The 21182-nt window shown below is 46.1% G+C and overlaps 1 protein-coding gene across 2 annotated transcripts in view; it reads left to right on the plus strand.

Annotated features, from left to right (window-relative positions):
* Positions 1–21182, plus strand: part of asz1 (ankyrin repeat, SAM and basic leucine zipper domain containing 1) — a 129009-nt gene that overhangs the window by 12634 nt on the left and 95193 nt on the right. For both annotated transcript variants that reach the window (XM_070901617.1, XM_070901618.1), the window contains exon 2: positions 7525–7669. In XM_070901617.1, the coding sequence (XP_070757718.1) occupies positions 7525–7669 (145 nt within the window). The remainder of the gene's footprint in view (positions 1–7524; positions 7670–21182) is intronic.

Genomic DNA, 21182 nt, shown 5'->3' on the forward strand with positions numbered 1-21182 from the left:
TAAACTCTCAGAATTTGTAGCTTGTGAAACATGGGCCATTATCACTAACCAGGATGTCCGGCAAGCCATGGGTTGCAAAAATCGCACATAGGCTTTCCACGGTGGTGGAAGATGTGCATGAATTCAGAATGATGCACTCGATCCATTTCAAGTACACATCTACCACAATAAGGAACCTCTTTCCCATGAACGGGCCCACGTAGTCAACATGAATGCGTGACCATGGCCTGGTGGGCCAGGGCCACGGGCTGAGCGGGGCCTCACTGGGGCATTACCCAGCTGGGCACACGTCGTGCACCTGCGAACACAGTATTCCAGGTCTGAATCAATTCCAGGCCACCAAACGTGTGACCGAGCAATGGCCTTCATCAGCACAATGCCTGGGTGCTTGCTGTGGAGTTCCCTGATGAATGCCTCCCTGCCCTTCTGGGGCATAACTACCCGGCTGCCCCATAGTAGGCAGTCGGTTTGGATGGACAGCTCATCCATCCGTCTGTGGAACGGTCTGACCTCCTCGGGGCATGCTCCGTGTGCGGGCGCCCAATCACCAGTCAGGACACATTTCTTAATCAGGGATAGGAAGGCATCTCTGTCCAGATTTTGATCTGGTGGGCTGTGATGGGGGAGCCTGCGCTGTCAAAGGCATCGACATTCATGACTATCTCGGCGCTTTGCTCCACTGCCCCCTCAGTGGTGGCCCGTGGAAGCCCGCTGAGCGCGTCAGCGCAATTCTCTGCCGGACCGATGCCGGATGGAGTAGTCATAAGCAGCCAGCGTGAGAGCCCATCGCTATATGCGAGCAGATGCGTTGGCATTGATAGCCTTGCTGTCTGACAACAGGGATGTTAATGGCTTGAGGTCTGTCTCTAATTCAAACTTCCTACCAAAGAGGTACCGATGCATTTTTTTTACACCATAGACACCTGAAAGCGCTTCCTTCTCGACCATCCCATATCCCCGTTCTGCTTGAGAGCGCGACCTGGAGGCATAAGCCACAGGTTGTAGTTGACCCTCAGCATTGCCCTGCTGCAACATGCACCCAACCCCATAGGACGATGCATCACATGTCAGAAACAATTTTTTTTTTTACAGGGGTCATACAGGGTAAACAACTTGTTTGAACAAAGTAGGTTTCGCGCCCGATCAAAAGCCCCCAAAACCAGTCCCCCCAAAACCAATTGCAACCCTTACGCAGGAGCACGTCTAGCGGCTCCAACAATGTGCTCAAGTTCGGCAGAAAGTTCCCGAAATGGTTCAACAGTCCCCGGAATGAACACATCCCCGATGTGTTGCAGGGCCTGGGTGCTCGTCGAATCGCCTCTGTTTTGGATTCAGTGGGCCTAATCCCATCTGCAGCAACCCTCCTGCCCAGAAACACAACCTCAGGAGCTAAGAACACACATTTAGACTTCTTGAGTCGCAGGCCTACCCAGTCGGCGTAGCACTTCTTCCAGGTTGTGGAGGTGTTCATTGCTGTCTCGACCCGTGATGAGGATGTCGTTCTGGAATACGATCATTGCAGGAATGGATTTAAGCAGGCTTTCCATATTTCTTTGAAAAATCGCGGCCGCTGATCGAATGTCAAACGGGCACCTGTTATAAACGAACAGTCCCTTGTGCGTGGTGATGGTGGTCAGTAGTGTAGATTTGTCGGCTAGTTCCTGGGTAATATAGGCTGAAGTGAGGTCCTCCAACTTGGTGAACAGCTTGCCACCTGCCAGTGTGGCGAAGAGGTTCTCCGCTCTCGGGAGCGGGTATTGACCTTGTAGGGACACCCGATTGATGGCCTTGTAGTTGCCTCAGATCCTGACTGAGCCATCCGCTTTTAGGACGGGAACGATGGGGCTCACCCAGTCGCTGAATTCAACAGGCGAGATGATGCCCTTTCTCAACAGCCGATCCAATTCGCTCTCGATCTTTTCCCGCATCACATACGGCACCGCTCTGGCTTTGTGGTGCACTGGCCTGGCGTCCGGGGTGATGTGTATCACTACTTTGCAAGTCCCGACGCCAGGTTGGAATAGTGAATCGAATTGCTGTAGGACTTGTGAGCACGAACTTCGCTCCACAGATGACATTGCGTGAACATCCCCCCATTTCCAATTCATCTCGGCTAACCAGCTCCTCCCCAACAGTGCGGCACCATTGCCCGGGACAATCCAGAGCAGCAGCCGATTCACTAACCCATTGTGTGTGACAGCCAACATTGCACTGCCTAGCACCGGAATGATTTCTTTAGTGTAAGTCCATAATTGTGTCTCAATACGTGCTAATTTGGGTCTACTGGCTTTAAGTGGCCATAGCTTCTCAATTTGCTGAACGATCATGAGTGACTGGCTGGCCCCAGTGTCCAGCTCCATGCGTACTGGGATACCGTTTAATAAAATCCTCATCATCATTGGTGGTGTTTTGGTGTATGAACTGTGAATATTCGCCACATGGACCCGCTGAACCTCGGCGTCCATCGATTTGCCCCAAAAGTCATCCTGCCTCAAAGAACCCTCTTCTGTTCCATCCGCCTCATATATTAGTCTGGTTGCAGACTTCCTGCACATTCGAGCTAAGTGGCCACTGAGATTGCAGTTCCTGCAGACAAACTGTTGAAATCTGCAAGAACTAGCTGAGTGTTTTCCCCCACACCTCCAGCATGAGTTAAAGTTTCCATTGTTGGGACCAAAGGGACTATGGGGAGGCATTCCGCGCTGACTGTCCCTTTGACTGCTCTTAAGTACCCTATTAGTGGGTGTCAACGGCCCCATCCCGGGCTGCATTGTCCGCTGTGATAGCGTGGATGTACGTTCAGCCTGCCATTGTCTCTGTTGAAGTCCTACTCTGGGGTCTGTTGCTGCCTGGGGAGTGTCGGACTGCCCCTGCCTGCCTGCGGGGCTTTGAGTCGCATCGATGAAGTTGACTCCCTGATCCATCGCCGCGTTAGAGGCAGAATTGCGCGCGTATATTATTTTCGTCTCTTCCTCCCTCGCCATGAAAGTTTGAGCTAACAACGCCGCCGCTTCTAAGGTCAAATCTTTGTTCTCAATTAATTTCCGGAAAATTTCCACATGACCGCTGCCCTCGTTAAAGAAGTCCCTTAGCATCTCCCCCCTGCAGGCGTCTGTGAACGTGGAGGCTGGCCAAATGCCGGAGGTCCGCTACGAAGCTCTGTCCTCACGACGTCGGTGGGTGTAGAATCTGTGTCGGGTCATATGTATGCTGCTCGCCGGTTTGAGGTGCTCCCTGATCAGTTTGCTAAGTTCTTCAAAGGCCGGCTTTTCGGATGCTAGTAAGTCCTTCATGAGTGTGTAAGTCTTTGGTCCGCGGCTGGTCAAAAGATGAGCCCTTTGCTTGTCGGCCGCTGCATCCCCCAGCCATTCTTTTGTAACGAAGCTTTGCTGAAGCCTCTCGACAAAATCGTCCCAGTCTTCCCCAACACAGTACCGTTCCTCTGTGCTACCGGTGACCATTCTCCTGGGTCGTGAATTCCTGTTTCTCGTCGCCAGTGTAAAGTCCTTACTCTACAGTATGAAACCACACGAGGCACATTCTGGGGACAAGGTCACTCTGTGACCGTAACTCTTTATTCACAGGACTCCAAAGACGATCCCTGCGTGGGACCTCCCTTTTTATACCTGTGTGATCAGGTAAGGAGTGTCTCCCACAAGTTCGCCCCTTGTGATCAAGGTGTGCATCCAGGTTGAGTGTATACAGTAATATAATGGTGTTACATAATGGTTACATACATGACAGGAGGCCTCTTGCTGCATATTGGAGAGCGTTCACGTCTTGGAGATATGGAGGGAGAAGCTGGAGTCACGTGGCACTGGACAGCTTAATGAAGGTACAGTATTCTCATTAATAATAATGGGAACTCCATAAGTACGAGTTCTCATTATTGGCCCTGAAATTCTGGTTGGAGGATTTCTTCAGACGAATGCCTCCGACCCGAATATTCACTACAAATGTATCTGGTGGTCCCGGCGGCGCCTTGGATTCCGGTCGGAGGCTGCCTTTCCACATGCTTCGCAGCGCGTCCACATCTTCTCTATACAGACGTTGAAGCTGGAGTCACGTGGGCCTGGACAACCAATCACAGTACAGTATTCTCATTGATAGTAATGGGAACTTTCTCATTGATAGTAATGGGAACTGCAATTTTACAAGTTCCCATTACTATCAATGAGAATAACCCCCTAAAACACCCAAACACAACATAATAAATAAAAAAAACACCACACATTTAAAATTAAGTGAAATTAAAGTTAATTAAATGTTTTACCAAAAAAATAGATTTTGGGGATTGTTAAAAAAATGTGTTTTAATAGGGTTTAAAATAAATTTACCTTAATGGACAGGGTTTTTACTATAAAAATGTGTATTTAAATTGTATTTTTATGTTTTAAAACTCTTACGCTGGTAAAAGTAGGCTATTACCAGGCATAAAAATTTGAAGGACATTCGCTGGGCAAGAGTTGGGCAAATAGCTCAATCTCGCCCGCGCGGATGTCCTTCTCCCAGGGATGCGGAAGATCTGTCGAGCAATATCTTGACCGATCGAGAAAAAACGGCTTTTGCGAGGTCTCGCCGGTACATATTCCGTACGGACCCGGCGAGGCCGGAATTTCAGGGTCATTATAAGAACATAAGAAATAGGAGCAGGAGAAGGCCATATGGCCTCTTGAGCCTGCTCCACTTTTTACTATGATCATAGCTGATCCGATCATGGGCTCAGGTCCACTTCCCCGCCTGCTCTCCATAACCCCTTATTCCCTTATTGTTTAAGAAACTGTCTATTTCTGTCTTAAATTTATTCACTGTCCCAGCTTCCACAGCTCTGAGGCAACGGATTCCACAGATCCACAACCCTCAGAGAAGAAATTTCTCCTCATCTCAGTTTTAAATGGGCGACCCCTTTTTCTAAGATAATGCCCTCTGGTTCTAGTCTCCCCCATCAGTGGAAATATCTTCTCTGCATCCACCTTGTCAAGCCCCCTCATAATCTTATACGTTTCGATAAGATCACCGCTCAATCTTCTGAATTCCAATGAGCAGAGGTCCAACCTACTCAACTTTTCCTCATAAGTCAACCTCCTCATCTCTGGAATCAACCTTGTGAACCTTCTCTGAACTGCCTCTAAAGCAAGTATATCCTTTCGTAAATATGGAAACCAAAACTGCACGCAGTGTTCCAGGTGTGGCCTCACCAATACCCTGTATAACTAGCAAGACTCCATGCCCTTTGCAATAAAGGCCACGATTCCATTGGCCTTCCTGATCACTTGCTGTACCTGCATACTAACCTTTTGTGTTTCATGCACAAGTATCCCCAGGTCCTGCTATACTGCAGCACTTTGCAATCTTTCTCCATTTAAATAATAACTTGCTCTTCGATTTTTTTTCTGCCAAAGTACATGACCTTGCACTTTCCAACATTATACTCCATCTGCCACATTTTTGCCCACTCACTTAGCCTGTCTGTGTCTTTTTGCAGATTTTTTGTGTTCTCCTCACACATTGCTTTTCCTCCATTTTTATATCGTCGGCAAACTTGGCTACGTTACACTCAGTCCCTTTCTCCAAGTCGTTAATATAGATTGTAAGCATTTGGGGTCCCAGCACTGATCTCTGCGGCACCCCACTGGTTACTGATTGCCAATCCGAGAATGAACCATTTATCCCGACTCTCTGTTCTCTGTTAGTTAGTCAATCCTCTATCCATGCTAATATATTATCCCCAACCCCGTGAACTTTTATTTTGTGCAGTAAACTTTTATGTGGCACCTTGTCAAATGCCTTCTGGCAGTCCAAATGCACCACATCCACTGGTTCCCCTTTATCCTCCCTGTTCGTTATATCCTCAAAGAATTCTAGCAAATTTGCCAAACATGACTTCCCCTTCATAAATCCATGCTGACTCTGCCTGACTGAATTTTGCTTTTCCAAATGTCCTGCTACTGCTTCTTCAATAATGGACTCCAACATCTTCCCAACCACAGATGTTAGGCTAACTGGTCTATAGTTTCCTGCTTTTTGTCTGCCTCCTTTTTTAAATAGGGGGTTACATTTGCAGTTTTCCAAATTGCTGGGACCTCTCCAGAATCCAGGGAATTTTGGTAAATTACAACCAATGCATCCACTATCCTTGCTGCTACTTCTCAAGACCCTAGGATGCAAGCCATCAGGTCCAGGGGATTTATCTGCTTTTAGTCCCATTATCTTACTGAGTACCACCTCCATTGTGATTGTGATAAGTTCCTCCCTCTCCTATAGCCCCTTGACTATCCACTGTTGGAATATTATTCGTGTCCTCTACCGTAAAGACTGATACAAAATATTTGTTCAGAGTTTCTGCCATCTCCATGTTCCATTATGAATGAGAACCTCCCCCAACACCCAAACACAAAAATTTTTTTTAAAAACATCTCACATATTAAACTTAAATTAAAGTTAATGAAGTGTTAGAAAAATATATATTTTTCCGATTTTTTTTTTTTGATATGTTGTAATTAGGGTTTAAAATAAATTTACCTTGGTGAACAGGGTTTTTACATAAAAAATGTGTTTTAAAATGTTAAGTTTTTTATGTTTTAAAATTCTTACGCTGGTAAAAGTAGGCTATGTGCCTGCTTTTACCAGGCGTAAAAGTTTAAGGAATTCGCTGGGCAAGACATGGGCAAATAGCACAATCTTGCCCATGCGAATGTCCTGGCTGCGGTGATGCAGAGGATCTGTCAAGCCAGAACTTAACAGATCGGAAAAGCCAGTTTTTGGCGCATGTGCATTGCGTGCTGAAAACCGGCTTTTGCGGAGCCTCTCCGGGTCCGTACATATTCCATATGGACCCAGCGAAGCCGGAATTTCAGGCCTACTGATTTGTCAAGAACTTCAACTTTTTATGCACTTTTCTCGCTGTAAGGACCAATGAAAATGATAAGCCTTGTTCAATCAGTAGTAACTGAGGTTTTAATGCCGCATTGTCATAATTACTGCTGAACAACCTCTCTGCTCCTGAAAAGCTAATTTTAAAAAGTGTGGAGTCTCATTTCCTCAGAAGAACATCTAAAAGTTGCAGATTTTTAATAAAATATTTTTGCCTTTGTTCAGATATTTACGTTTCTCCCTTAACCCCATGTGCATATCCCAATCTTTATTTTGCTTTCTGTACAATGATTTAAATGTGATTTATATTCCCTGCTTTTTATTTCTTGCTTTGCTGTCTGAGAATTCTTCAATCTGATTGACTGATCGATCTGCCTGCTGCCTGCCCTGTTGCTGGATGCCGTAGATTCCCTGTAGAAGGTGCCAAATTGAAACTGATATCGGAAAAGAGGAAATCTGCCCTCTAGAGCCCGCTAAATCATTGTGTGCAGCTTTTTTCGAGGCCAGTGGCGAGTGCCATCCCCTCGTCGCTGACCACAAAATCCAGGCCAATGGCTTACGTTTCTGTAATAATGAACAGTGTTTACTTCTTCACTCCTCAATTCTACTTTTCTCCTATATGCTTAGTAGTGTCATTATGTTTTTTTTCAGCCAGTGAAGACATATCAAGCAAAAACTGACTCAAGAGACAAATCTTCAATATTTGAGCTGTCAAAAAATGATAAAGAGGCATGCACTTTGAAAGAAGCCTTAGCATCACAAAAGGCACATTTGGTTGAACAAATTCTAAATTCTGGTAAGGAAACAGCTCTGTATTTCTGTTTCTACTGATTTATTTTGTTTACCTGTGCTGTTATCCTGCTGTGCATGCTAGCCTCAGGTTAGTGAAATAACTGATTTTTGACTGTTCCTGGAAAATAAAGTGTTTTCTCTGCTCAGTGCAACAGCAATATGCATATATATATACCTTTAGCGTAGAAAAGTATCCCAAGGCACCAAGGAAAGAAATATTAAGAGGGCTTGTCACAGAGGTGATCCTTAAGGAGAATCTTGAAGCAGCCATGATGGAACCTCTGCTGACATCTTCCGTGGCACCTCACTGCATCCATGGAAGCTCAGATGGCTGCCATCTTGGCAGCGGGAGGCAGTGTTGACAGGCGCCACCAGAGTGTCGGATCACTTCTATGGTTTTCACGCAGAGCCATAGTGAGGCACTGAGGCACAGTCCCACAAGAGTGGCCTTGGCTCCATGGGGAAACACCTCGTAGGAGCATTAGGAGAGGTAAATGAGCACAAGGGTTGTTCTTAATTATTCCTGTTAAATATTATATACGGTTGGAATTGAGTTGTTAGCTTAATTTATTTTTTGGCTTTGGTGGTAATATTTGTAGTGAAGTGAGAGCGAGACCCATTAGCCTGGACTGAAGGAAGGGAATCTGATGCTGGTAGTCAGGCCGGTGGTGATGAAGATTGCAGGACTGTTGATGTATTTGGAGTGGGAGCAGTGGTGCATTTGAAGCACTCTTGGACGAGCTGGTCTCCAAGAGCTCTGCCAGCTAGGGGCACTGGTGGTTGATGTCGCTCATGCTCTTCAACACCAACAATTTGCATTTATATAGCACCTATAACGTAGTAAAAGTTATCTTTTTCCTCCTCCTTCACTGCCCAGGTTGTGGTAAGGACTGATCCCTCATTATTGCAAAGTTATGGAGTATGCAGCACGCGACCACAAATCTGGAAACCCAGTCATGGTTGTACTGTAAAGCTCCTCCCAAATAGTCCAGGTAGTGGAAGTGATGCTTGAGCATGTCTACTCAATGATGTTTCTGGTGATGGCAAGGCTCTTGTACGCCATCTCTCTAGTTGTGCCCAGATTCCTGGCAGGAATCACGAGCCATGTCTGAAGGGGACACCCCTGGTTGCCCAGTAACCAGCCGATGACGTGACGGCCTGGCTGGAATAAAGGCAGCACAGAGATGTGGCGCAGGATGAATGAATCATGACTGCTGCCTGTGGTCACAAACAAGCTGGACGTTGAGGGAGGGAGTAGAATCAATTTCTATTCAGAAAGATGCTATGATGGTGATGGGGAGCACGCAAGGCAATCTGGGTGCAATCTGTCACCTTGGACTCCGGGGGAAGCCTGCAATATGCACGGAGCCTAGTGCACCCTGATACAATGGTGATCAAACTGGGAGATGTTGCTGATGGCACCTGCTGCAGCTTGGAAGGGTTTTGTGTCATAAAGTGACCTTGACAGCCAAAGGCAGTGCTGTCCATGCCCTGGTTCGAGGCTGCAGCAGGTGACATAGCTCAGTGAAAGCTTCCTTGGTGAAGCGAAGGTGTCTGAAACATTGTACCTTAGTGAAGTTAAGGTGGAAGAAATGCTCTCTGAAGATCCGCTGTGGGTATGGTGGAATGCCCTCCTATCTTTTCTTGGTTGGTCCAGCTCCAAAGGCAGACCTACCAGACCACCCACAGCTGCAATAAAACTGTTTTGAGGCAGACAACAACAGGCCAGGACCATCAAAAAAGTTGCAGAGGTCACAAATCAGTTGTAGAAGGCAGAAAATATGCAAAATAAACACCCAGAAATTAACCAGCAGTCTGAAAGGACAAATCGGCAACTAACCTATATATAGTGGATGAGTCCTTTAAATCGCACTGCTAAACAGCCTTCCTGTCTGTTAGTGAGTGAGTTTGTGAGCGATTTTATCATATGGAGAGTCAGGCACTGGGCAGACCAATTTCCCCAAAAGCTGCTACAAGGGCCCTTATTTAAACATTATAATGAGGCTCTTCAATATGTCTAGCACATCCCCAGAACTTCCATGGAGGAGCCCAATCTATAATGGAGGGCGGTGTACTTCCAGCACGAAATGAATGTGTGCACGCCAACCACCAAAATGGACCTGTTTTACAACTGTAAAATGGTTGCTGCACAACTGCATTTTCAGGCCAGAGTGTGAGTGAAAGCAATAAGCCAAGTGCTAGGAACACTTAATTCATTGCCTAGGAATAAATGAAAACATTAGAATGTATTCAGGGCAACCTTAGTTTAGACTGCCCTCTCATGTTGTCTTCAATAGACCATTTCTATTTGTATTGATGTAGTTAGAGACCATTTTACCTTGGACCAACAGATTTGCTAATCAAAAGGCGAGGCTGAGCTTCAGAGTGCAAGAAGTAATAGTCTTGGATATTTCTGATATTCTAGTTAGTTACGGTTTTTGACTGAGGCACAATGGATGTGGAGACAAGAAGTAAATAATGTAGTTAGGAATTCCTACATAATTCTGAAACAACTACAAGACAGGATTTGTATGAAGTCACCGTTCTGTCTGTCTGTCAAATGCCTGCACAAAAAAAGACATTCCGAGAAACTCAAAACAACAGTTTTGTCTGTTTCACTCTTTTATAGACAGATTAAAGACATTTGTATTATTTGTGCCATCTTCAACAGCTGCTACATTTTACTGCTACTGTAAAAGACTATGCACATGAATAACCCTGTTTGGAAATTCAGTCTGATATGAAATTGTCTGGCGTAACGGATATTAACCTTCCTCAGAAGTGGCATGGGTGTGTAGTAGAAGCCGACGTGTAAAGTCAGAGACAATAAACTGTTCCATTGTTCTCTCAGGGCGTGCTAGTTGAGATCACTTTATGCAGTAGGTCATGCTTTGAATCATGGGGAGCGAGAGAGCTTGCTTGTGGTTGCTGACCTTTGTGTAGTGCATGAGACTAACATCTGGCAAGAGCTCTTGAAATATAATCCTACAATAATCCTCAAATAGGCGAAATATCCTGTCTAAAGCGTGGCAATAGAGCAATGTGAAACTGAAGAAATTGGTACTTTCCTGTTTTTTAATCAAATATTGCTGCCTAGTGTTACTAAAATGTTTAAGCTTAAATAAAAATATTTAAAACCAAGACTATTGATCAGTATTTTCCTCCAAATTTACGTAACGATACTCTCCTTCCCAGTTTTGCTGTTCCCTCTGCTGCTGTTTGTTCTGTCTCGGAAACAAATACACGAAATGCACCTGTTCTAATCACTTAAAATAAATTACTATAAATTAAACAATGCCAAAATTAAGTGTGTAACATGTGTATTTGTTAAATAAACTGTTTTGAAGATAACATTTAATGTAGGTTGTGAAAGCTACTTCAGAAAACATTCCTAAGTTAATGCATAACATTGGGCCCAAGTTTCCACAAGAAAAAAAACGGGCGCCCCTCCGAGCTGGGCGCCCGTTTTTCACGCCTAAAACGGCGCCTAAAAAAATCCTCGGTAGTCTGCACCTATTTACAGATCCTCTGGCCCTTGGCGCAGTCAGCACGAGCTGTGGGGGCGCGGAGCCAGGTCCCGGCGCTGAAAACAGTGCCGGGACCTCTGCACATGCACGCTACAGTCGGCACACAAATGCAGTAGCTCCAGGCGCCGAACTGTGTGGGAGGGGCCCGAAGCACGCAGCCCCTAGCCCTGGCCCAATGGCCTCACTGGGGCTCCTCCCACGGCCAGCTCCTGCTCCCCGCCTGACCAGACCCGACACTCGCTCTCCCCTCCCCCCCCCCTCCCCCCCCCCCCCGACGCGACACCCGCTCCCCGACCCGACACCCGCTCCGCCCCGGGACCCGCTCCCCCCGCACCGATCCGACACCCGCCCCCCCCCCCCCCCCCGACTGACCCGACCCACGCTCCTGTTCCCCGACCCGATGCCCCCCCTCTCCCTCTCTCTCTCTCTCTCTCTCTCCCTCCCTCCCTCCCTCTCCCCTCTCTCTCTCTCCCTCCCTCTCCCCTCTCTCTCTCTCCCTCCCTCTCCCCTCTCTCTCTCTCCCTCTCCCTCTCCCTCTCACTCCGCCTCCTCTCTCTCTCCCCTCTCTCTCTCTCTCTCTCCCTTCCCTCTCTCCCCCCCCCCCCCTCCCCTCTCTCTCTCTCTCTCTCTCTCTCTCTCTCTCTCTCTCTCTCTCTCCCTCTCTCTCTCTCTCTCCCCCTCCCGCTCAGCGGCACGAACGGCTGCAGAATTCTCCCTGGCTGAAGCACTTTCACACAGGTAGGAAGATAGTTTATTTAATCTTTTCGTGGCTTATAAATGTTTATTCAGGTTGGATTTATTTGTATAATATTTGTAGAAGTATAAATAAGGATTTATTGCCGAATTTAATGAGTTCCCTTCCCCCCCCCTCCCCCCCCACCTCGTTCTGGACGCCTAATTTGTAACCTGCGCCTGATTTTTTAATGTGTAGAACAGGTTTTTTCAGTTCTACAAAAATCTTCACTGGCTCCATTCTACTTTAGTTTGGAGTACATTTTCACTGGAAACTTTCAAATCAGGCGTCAGTGGCCGGACACGCCACCTTTTGAAGAAAAAATTCTGTTCTAAACTAGAACTGTTCTACCTGACTAGAACTGCAGAAAAAAAAATGTGGAGAATTGCGATTTCTAAAATAGTCCGTTCTCCACCAGTTGTTCCTAAAAAATCAGGCGCGAATCATGTGGAAACTTGGGCCCATTGTTTTGGTCTTATTCAAAAATAAATTAAAATGACCTGATCTGTCTTCTAAGACTGGCTTCTCTTGGGGATGGTTGTTCTTTCTCCATTGATGGATAGTAGGGTAGTGCTAACAAATGGCATATTCTACCATGCTCTCTGATGTTGGTCATAAAAACATTGTTGGGTATCACAAACACAGCTGCACGTTGGAAGTCGTAACCTGTTGCCTTGTTGAGTCCCTCCAGCTAGCATGTTAGCTCTGGGAAGCCCCATGAATTTCTAAATAGCACCAGGCTTCTCATCAAAAACAGTCTTAGTGGAACATCAGACATAGAAAATACTATTGCAATGGTAAATTCAATCATTTTCTTCAAATGCTTTTGTTGAAAGGCATTTGTTATGCCTTTATTGTGTTACAAAACTCCTTTCCAGAAATTACTCCTCCGATTCGATGAGAAACTAAATATTTGGAATGATTAGCTTGGTTTCCCTCCTTTTTTTTTGTTGGTAGGTTTTATTGACTACTCATGCTTAATTTGTTTTTTTAAATATACACTTAGCAATTCTTAGTTTTTCTGTCGGCTTTTCTGATGTCTGATCTGTACATTTCCTCCCTCTTCAGTTGTGGTTTGTTTCTATTTTATAAAAATGGAACTTGGTCTAGTTAGCTGCAAGATATTTGTATATATGCAGATGTAATGTCTGAAAGGTACTGGACCAAACTCACTCCAGAAAAATATATCTTATAATTTTGTATCTTGCATTCTTATCCTGTTTGTCACACTTAATTCCTGTATGCTAGTATAGTGGTTATGTTACCGGACTGGTAAATCGAAGAATCCAGTGAATTTGTATTCAGTTTTTTTATATAATATAATATATACATATATATCTGGTATCAGTAAAAGTGACTGCCAGATTATTATAAAAGCCCAAATGGTTCACCAATGCCTTTTAGGGAAGGAACCTTTATCTTCTCTGGCCTATAACACACCAACGTAGTTGACTCTTAAGTAGCCTATAGCCTAACAAGCTGTATTTATCAAAAACAAGTATCCTGAATGACTAGTCAGACTTACTGTCAAAAATACTTGAACATAAGAATGAATTGAATCACTATATCTATGTTGGTCACAGTAAGGCCCTTTCTTCTTTAATTTAACTCCAGATTCAGTTAGAAAATCCATCTCTTCTGAAAAAGACAGTAAACCTCTTTAGGTCTTAACGGTAACTTGATAACTGTTTTGAGGTAATTCTTGTTTATGGAAATTAATGTTAGACATTTGGGCTGAATTTTCGCCACCATTCTGTGCCTTTTTTTGGCATCTTTTTTTTAATGGAACAGATTAAAATCTACAAGTTTCGCTTAGTTTCTGCGCCATCCTAAACTATTTACGGACGATTTTTTTTTAGTTCCTGATTTTTTGACGTCACTTGGGGTGCCGGCAGTGCCATTTCTGGCCATTTAAGCAAGTTTGGCCAACTAGGATTTTTTCAAAAACGGCGCAGTGTACCGTTCTGAAAAACCTTACCTGAACTTAAAGAAAATCGGCACAGAGAAGACGCTATTGTTTTAGCGGAGCTGAGTTAGGTTTGGGAGGGAGGGAAGAAGACACGGCACCAGGAGCTGGGGCCATTCGGCCCAGGGAAAGCAACAGCACTGGGGCTCGACACACTTTGCAGCCTCAGCCCTTCAGTGTGTCCCGCGTTAGCCTGGCGCAGACCTTAAGCTCCACCCACAGAGCTTAAGGACAATCTGCGCCGCTCCAAAATGAAAGTTTATTCCGGCAAAACTTGCAACTTTTTTTTTTGGTGTAGTCGGCCACTAAAAAATCGATCGTACTTTACAACTGTGCCAACAATCGGCCATGTGGAAAATTGGCCCCTTTAAATTGGCAGTTGCACTAATATTTAGTGCTTAAAGGCAGGGACTAGCTAACAACGGGGAAAACATTGTGGGAGGGCGAGTGACTGCTCAAAAATAATCATGAACGGGTCAGGAGAAGAAGGCTAAAAGGTAGGAATGCAGTAGGAGGTATCTAAAAGGAGCCAAGGGCAGTTTGGATCACATTCTGTTGAAGCCCCTCCCCTTAAGGTTGCTAGACCCTGTTCCACTACCATACTTAAACAAGCCCCCTTTACTACCTTTCTCCCTTCCCTTCCCAGTGCTCCTTGATCCCAGGTCTAAGCCCATTGCTTCCAGACTTTGTGCTCCCTCTTCCCATTACTGTCACATCCCAAGGCTGTAGCCAATACTCATAAATAATTGTCCCTGATAACACTACTAAGCATGTACCTGTACTTATAATAAAAAAAACACCTCTGGCTAACTGTGGAAAAACACCGTTGTACATCAGCTTTATATATAAAAAGTATATAAAATCTGCATGATACTCACTTGAATAAAGGGTAACATTTCCACACTTTGCCTTGCATCTGACATGAGCTTTGGTGGAATTAAACGATTACCCATGAAAGGGGAGGGTCTCATTCTTGGTGAATAATGTCCTCCTTCAGTTGGGTTGAGACACATCCTATTGTTTAAATTTGTTATAGGCCGTGTACCTTTCTTGTTAATTATGTTGTACAAATACACGCAGAGGTAAGTAAGTATAAGACAGGTTGAAGATTGAGGCACCAGTTGGTGGCAGCAGAGTTCCCATTATTAGTCTGTTGGTCCCCTGTTGAAGCATTAGTAATTAAATTCATGCTGGTTAACACAAGTATCCTTTTCTGATACCTATAGAGCTTATTGTAAACACAAATCTTGTCCAGCATTCATTGATAACCTTTTATTCCAAACTTTTCAGAAGTTTTCCTTTTTACATGAAATAGCTGAATATGAAAACTGAAATAAATGACTAAATTATTCTTCTGACAAAATTCTGTAATTATAGAGTTTATTTGTTTAAAACATGGTAAATAGAATTGAGTGCATTTATTTATTGTTGCAAATGGGTTATGTGGACCTTTCTACTATTGTATTTTTCAATGCAGTCTATGGAGTGTAATTTGAATAATTCTCGTGGTACAAATCACACCAAATAGGCTTTGCTTAAAATTACAAATCATTTTAACTGGCATTTTGTTTTCAACAATACCGCAAGAAAGTACTGATCATGCCAAATTTGAAAGGTGTACCGCTCCTTCACAGCTATAGTCTTTTTTCTTTCTCCTACTCCAAAACAACAGAAAATAATTAAATGCTTGGCATTCTGTACATGTTTCCATCCCAGTTAAAAATAGGGATGAGTACTGATCCAGGACAGATAGCTCGGCTAATCTGACTATACTTGACTGTTTTAAACTGGATTGAAATCAAGGGGTCAAATTTCCGCTTGTTTACATGTAATATCTGCGCAACCCAGCCGAACAACAGCAACAATTTGCACCAATATAAGCACCTTTAATATAGTCAAACGTCCCAAGGCGTTTCATGTGAGTGATTATCAACTAAAATTTAATACCGAGCCATATGAGATATTAGGATTAGGACATTAGATATTAGGACGTGGTCAAAGAGAGAGGTTTTAAGAAGCGTCTTAAAGGAAGAGAGAGTGGCAGCAAGTATTAGGGAGGGAATTCCAGACTTTAGGGCATAGGCAGCTGAAGGCAATACCGCCACTGGTGAAGTTAAGAAAATCATGAATGTGCAAGAGGCCAGAATTGGAGGAGTTCAGAGATCTGATGGTTGTCAGGAGGCAGTGCAGCGTACAGGGGACATTGGTTGTTGGTTGGACGACGTTAGAGATAGGGAGGGATTGGGCCATAGAAGAATTTAAAAACAAGGATGAGAATTTTAAATAAAAACAGATAATGCTGGAAATACTCAAGAGGTCAAGCAACATCTGTGCAGAGCGAAACAGAGTTGGCGAATCAGAAACGATTTTTATCTTGTGGCGGCTGAACTCTCCGACCTCCCCCTGGACCATGACCCCACTACCCCATCACAGCATAGTTTCCAAGACTGTCACTGACCTCATCTCCTCTGGAGATCTCCTCTCCATGGCCTCCAACCTCATAGTTTCTCAACCCTGCACAGCATGCATCTACCTCCTTCCTAAGATCCACAAACGGGACTGCCCTGGTAGACCCATTGTCATCCTGTTCTTGTCCCACGGATCTGATTTCTGCCTATCTCGATTCTTCTTTTTTTCTCCCCTTGTCCAATCTTTTCCCACCTACATCCACAACTCTTTCGGTGCCTTCTGCTACTTTTAACAGTTTCCTAGTCCTAACTGTCTCTTTTTCTCCAAGGACATCCAATCCCTTGCATCTCCATCCCCTACCAGGATGGCCTGAGGGTGCTCCGCTTCTTCCTTGAACAGAGGCCCAACCAGTCCCCATCCACCACCGCCCTCCTCCTCCTGGCTGAACTTGTTATTATGGAACAACTTCTCTTTCGACTCCACTCCACGGTGTTTCTATGGGAACCCGCCTGGGTCCTAGCTATGCATGCCTTATGTTGGGATATGTTCCAGTCCTACTCGGGTCCCCTCCCTCACGACTTTTTCTGGTACATTGATGACTGTATCAGTGCTGTTCCTGCTCTCACCCTGAACTGAAAAATTTAATTCACTTTGCTTCCAATTTGCACCCTTCCCTCGCTTTCACATGGTCCATCTCTGACTCTTCCCTTCCCTTCCCGGATTTCTCTGTCTCCATTTCTGGGGATAGGCTATCGATCAATATCCACTATAAGCCCATTGACTCCCACAGCTACCTTGTCTGCACTTCCTCGAACCCCACTTCCTGTAAGGACTCTCTTCCATTCTCCCAATTTCTCCATCTCCATCACATCTGTTCTGATGATACCACCTTCCATACCAGTGCTTCCGAAATGTCTTCCTTCATTCCTCAACCGAGGATTCCCCTCCACCGTGGTTGACATGGCCCTTGACTGTGTCTGTTCCATTTCCCACACTTCTGCTCTTATCCCTTCCCCTCCCTCCCAGAACCACGATAAGGTTCCCTTTGTCCTCACCTTCCACCCCACCAGCCTCCACATTCAACGGATCATCCTCTGCCACCTCCAGCGAGATCCCACCACCAAACACATCTTCCTTTCCCCTGCCCTTTTAGCATTCCGACGGGATCGTTCCCTCTGTGACACCCTGGTCCACTCTTCAATCACCCCCAACAGTCCCTCCTCTTCCCACGACACCTTCCCGTGCAAGCACAGGAGATGCAATACCTGCCCTTTTAGTTCCCCTCTTCCCACTGTCCAAACACTCCTTCCAGGTGAAACGATGATTTACTTGTACTACTTTCAGTTTAGTATAGCTTCTGCCGTCTGTCACTTTAATTCTCTACTCCACTCCCACTCTGACCTCTCTGTCCTCAGCCTCGAGGCTACACTGCTCTTATGAAGCTCAACGTAAGCTCGAGGAACAGCGCCTCATCTTTCGATTCTGCACTTTACAGCCTTCTGGACTCAGCCTTGAGTTCAACTATTTCAGATCATAACCTCTGCCCCCACTTTTTCGGACGGCCGCTTTTGATGACTGCTATTCCCATTTACACCTTGTCTAGACCCACCTTTTGTTTCTTTACTTGTCCCATTACCATCTCCATTTGCCTTGTCCCATTACCATCTCCATTTGCCTTGCACCATCATCCCATTTGTCTTTTAATCTTTCCTGCCTTCTTCCCTATCAAAGACATTCCCTTTTGTTCTTCCCTCCCCCCTTTCCGTGCCTCTGCACTTGTTTAAAACCTGTTACATCTAACTTTTTCCAGTTCTAATGAAAGGTCATCGACCTGAAACATTAACACTTTCTCTCTCTCCATAGATGCTTCCAGATCTACTGAGTATTTCCAGCATTTTCTGTTTTATTTCAAATTTCCAGCATCCATAGTATTTTACTTTTGTATGAGAATTTTAAAATCGAGGTGTTGCCAGTGTTCTGTATGTATGTTAATTTATGTACTGTAACACTAGACCACTGAATGTACCTTCACTCTGTATACACCATACCTGTACCACCAGAGGGTGCTACTGCTGGAGACCTACGGGTCACCTGTACACTGCAGGCAACCAAGTATAAAAGGGAGCTCACCTTTTGGTGTACTCACTCTAGGAGCTGCAATAAAGAACTAAGGTCACTACAGTTCAAGTATTATACCCTTACCTCGTGGAGTCATTATTAGAGTGCTTGCATATACTATAACTGGCGACGAGGTTACGAATTTCCACGCACAATATGTCTAACCTGAGCACAATCCAACAATTCGCTGATGGGGAAGATTGGGATGCCTTTGTGGAAAGGCTAGAACGCTTTTTCACCGCGAACGACCTGGCTGGGGACTCACCGACCTCGCTGGTGGACAAGCGCAGAGCCATCCTGCTCAGCAGTTGTGGGCCCAATGTCCACGGCTTTGTCGGGAACCTGCTAACCCCAGTGAAGATGACAACCCTCATGACTATAATACAAGAACAACTCAAACCTAAAGAGAGCATCCCCACAGCCAGACACCGGTTCTATACCCACCGGCGGCCCGAAGGCCAAGAAATTGCTAAATATGCTGCAGATCTGAGAATATTGGCTGCACCCTGTGATTTTGTCGATCACCTCACCGAAGCACTAAGGGACATCTTCATTATTGGACTCGGCCACGAGGGCCTCCTCCACAAACTGCTCTCTGCGGACACTACGGTCACCCTGCAGAAGGCAATCAAAGTGAACCAGGCATTCATGATTTCAGTCTGCAATTCCAAAAGGATGATGACTCACACCCAGGACTCTAACCCGACGAGTACAGTGAACCGAATGGCGCCTTTCAGAGGCAAGACTGCTGCCCCGAGTCCCGCAACCCTAAGTCCGCCACATGGGGCCAACCAGCTAGCCCCGTGCTGGCGCTGTGGAGAAACCATAGGGCCCACCAGTGCTGATACAAAGACTATACCTGCAGAGGCTGCAACACTAAAGGTCACCTTCAGCAAATGTGTAGAAGAAGTTTTACTCACCGAGTCGCTGAAGAGTTGGCCGATCACCGGGGCTCCAACGCTGATGAAGATGAAGCGGCTCAGCCTGTGGAGGAGGTGCACGGAGTGTATACCTGCTCCACCGAGAGTTCCCCGTGGAAAATGGAAGTAGAAATCAACGGGGTACAAGTCTCGACCAAGATCGACACGGACGAGCCAGACGCTGATGAATCAGATGGCCTTTGAAAAACTCTGGGACAACCCCGCCAAACGACCCAAAATGTCCCCAATCCAGGCAAAGCTGCTCACCTGCACAAAAGGCATCATCCCAGTCGTTGGCAGCGTGGAGGTCCAGGTGTCCCATGGCAGCGCGATGCACAAGCTTCCTTTGTGGATTGTTGCCGGTGATGGTCCAACGCTGCTGGGAAGAAGATGGATGAAGCAAATTCAAATCTGTTGGAGCGACGAAGGTCTCCAGGCCCCAGCGATCGACATCCTACGCAGCCCCAAACTTGGATCCATCGCAGCACCTGAAAATCCTACCGTCCGACTCGACTGCACGACGACGACGACACAGACTGCACAACTCAACAGCGAGATGATCCAACCTGAATAACCAGACCTCACCTTCCGGGCTCCAGTGGCAGGACTCCGAGGGAAGAAGATTGGCGCAGAAGGTAGATTCCCGGCGTCCGTGGCAGAACCTGGGGAGAAAAAGATCACCGCATCCTACCTCGTGGAGAGAAAGATGATGGCGCCCGCACCACGAGGCAAAGCACCCGAAATCAAGATGGCCGCGACCAGACCATGAGGGGCAGCGTTGAGGGATCAACAAGTGTTACCGAGCGGCGAACCGGATTGGCGTAAAGATTGCAAGGCCTCCTTAAAGGAGACCGGCAACCCAAAACAATTACAGGGGCAGGTATATAAATGTACTGTTGAACAGTGATGCCAGTAATGCTAACAAGACAAACGTAACTAACAAAGGCAGGTAACCATGCACAGAGATACTGATAGTACATAGGAAAGTGTTGTAACTGACACATGTGAAGGTGTAAAGAGAAATAACAATGTTGAGTCAGCTAGTTGCGGTCGGAGGCAATGTATCATGTATGCTAATGATAGAATGAGAAATGATACCGGGTTCTACATGTATACTGACAATGCCAAAGGAAAACCCACGTGGGAAACGCCCAGATCCAGCGGGCTACCTGATCATGTAGCCTGCGCTTCTGGGACCAATGTGATGCCCCAGGGAGGGTTCACACACACCCAGTGGGAGCATACCCACTGCAGGGATAGCGGTCAATGGACAGCACAGCCACCACCACTGGCAATCTGCCCCAGATCAGCCCTAACCCCTGGCCACCAGGGGGCCAGCAGAGGGAGCAAGAGGCACCTTCCAGCTTTCCCGGCGGGACCTCGGATGACCAGACTTCCACCACCATGAAGGGCGGCAGGGCAACCCTACAGCCCCCAATGGAGAACAAGGAGGCCACACCATCCTGTGGCTCTGCCCACCACTAAACGCCCTCACCCACCCAATCAACAACGTATGCATCTTACCCATAACAACATGTACTTGCTCCACCACTGTGGAATCCTCCACCAGTGACATACCCACATGGTCCATGTATGGGGGAGGGGGAAATGGATGTGTGCAGCCATAAACACCCGGCACCCACACAACCATCATCACAATCTCCCACCGTCCACTACTGATCACCTCCCCATGTCATGGCAATCAGGACTTGGGAAAGACATTGGACCCAAGTTTCCGCCCTCTGGAAAAACTCTCTCTCTCTCTCTCTCTCTCTCTCTCTCTCTCCTCCCTGCTCTCTCTCTCTCTCTCTCTCCCTCCCTGCTCTCTCTCTCTCTCTCTCTCC

This window comes from Pristiophorus japonicus, chromosome 15, assembly GCF_044704955.1.
Source record: "Pristiophorus japonicus isolate sPriJap1 chromosome 15, sPriJap1.hap1, whole genome shotgun sequence".
Classification (NCBI taxonomy): domain Eukaryota; kingdom Metazoa; phylum Chordata; class Chondrichthyes; family Pristiophoridae; genus Pristiophorus; species Pristiophorus japonicus.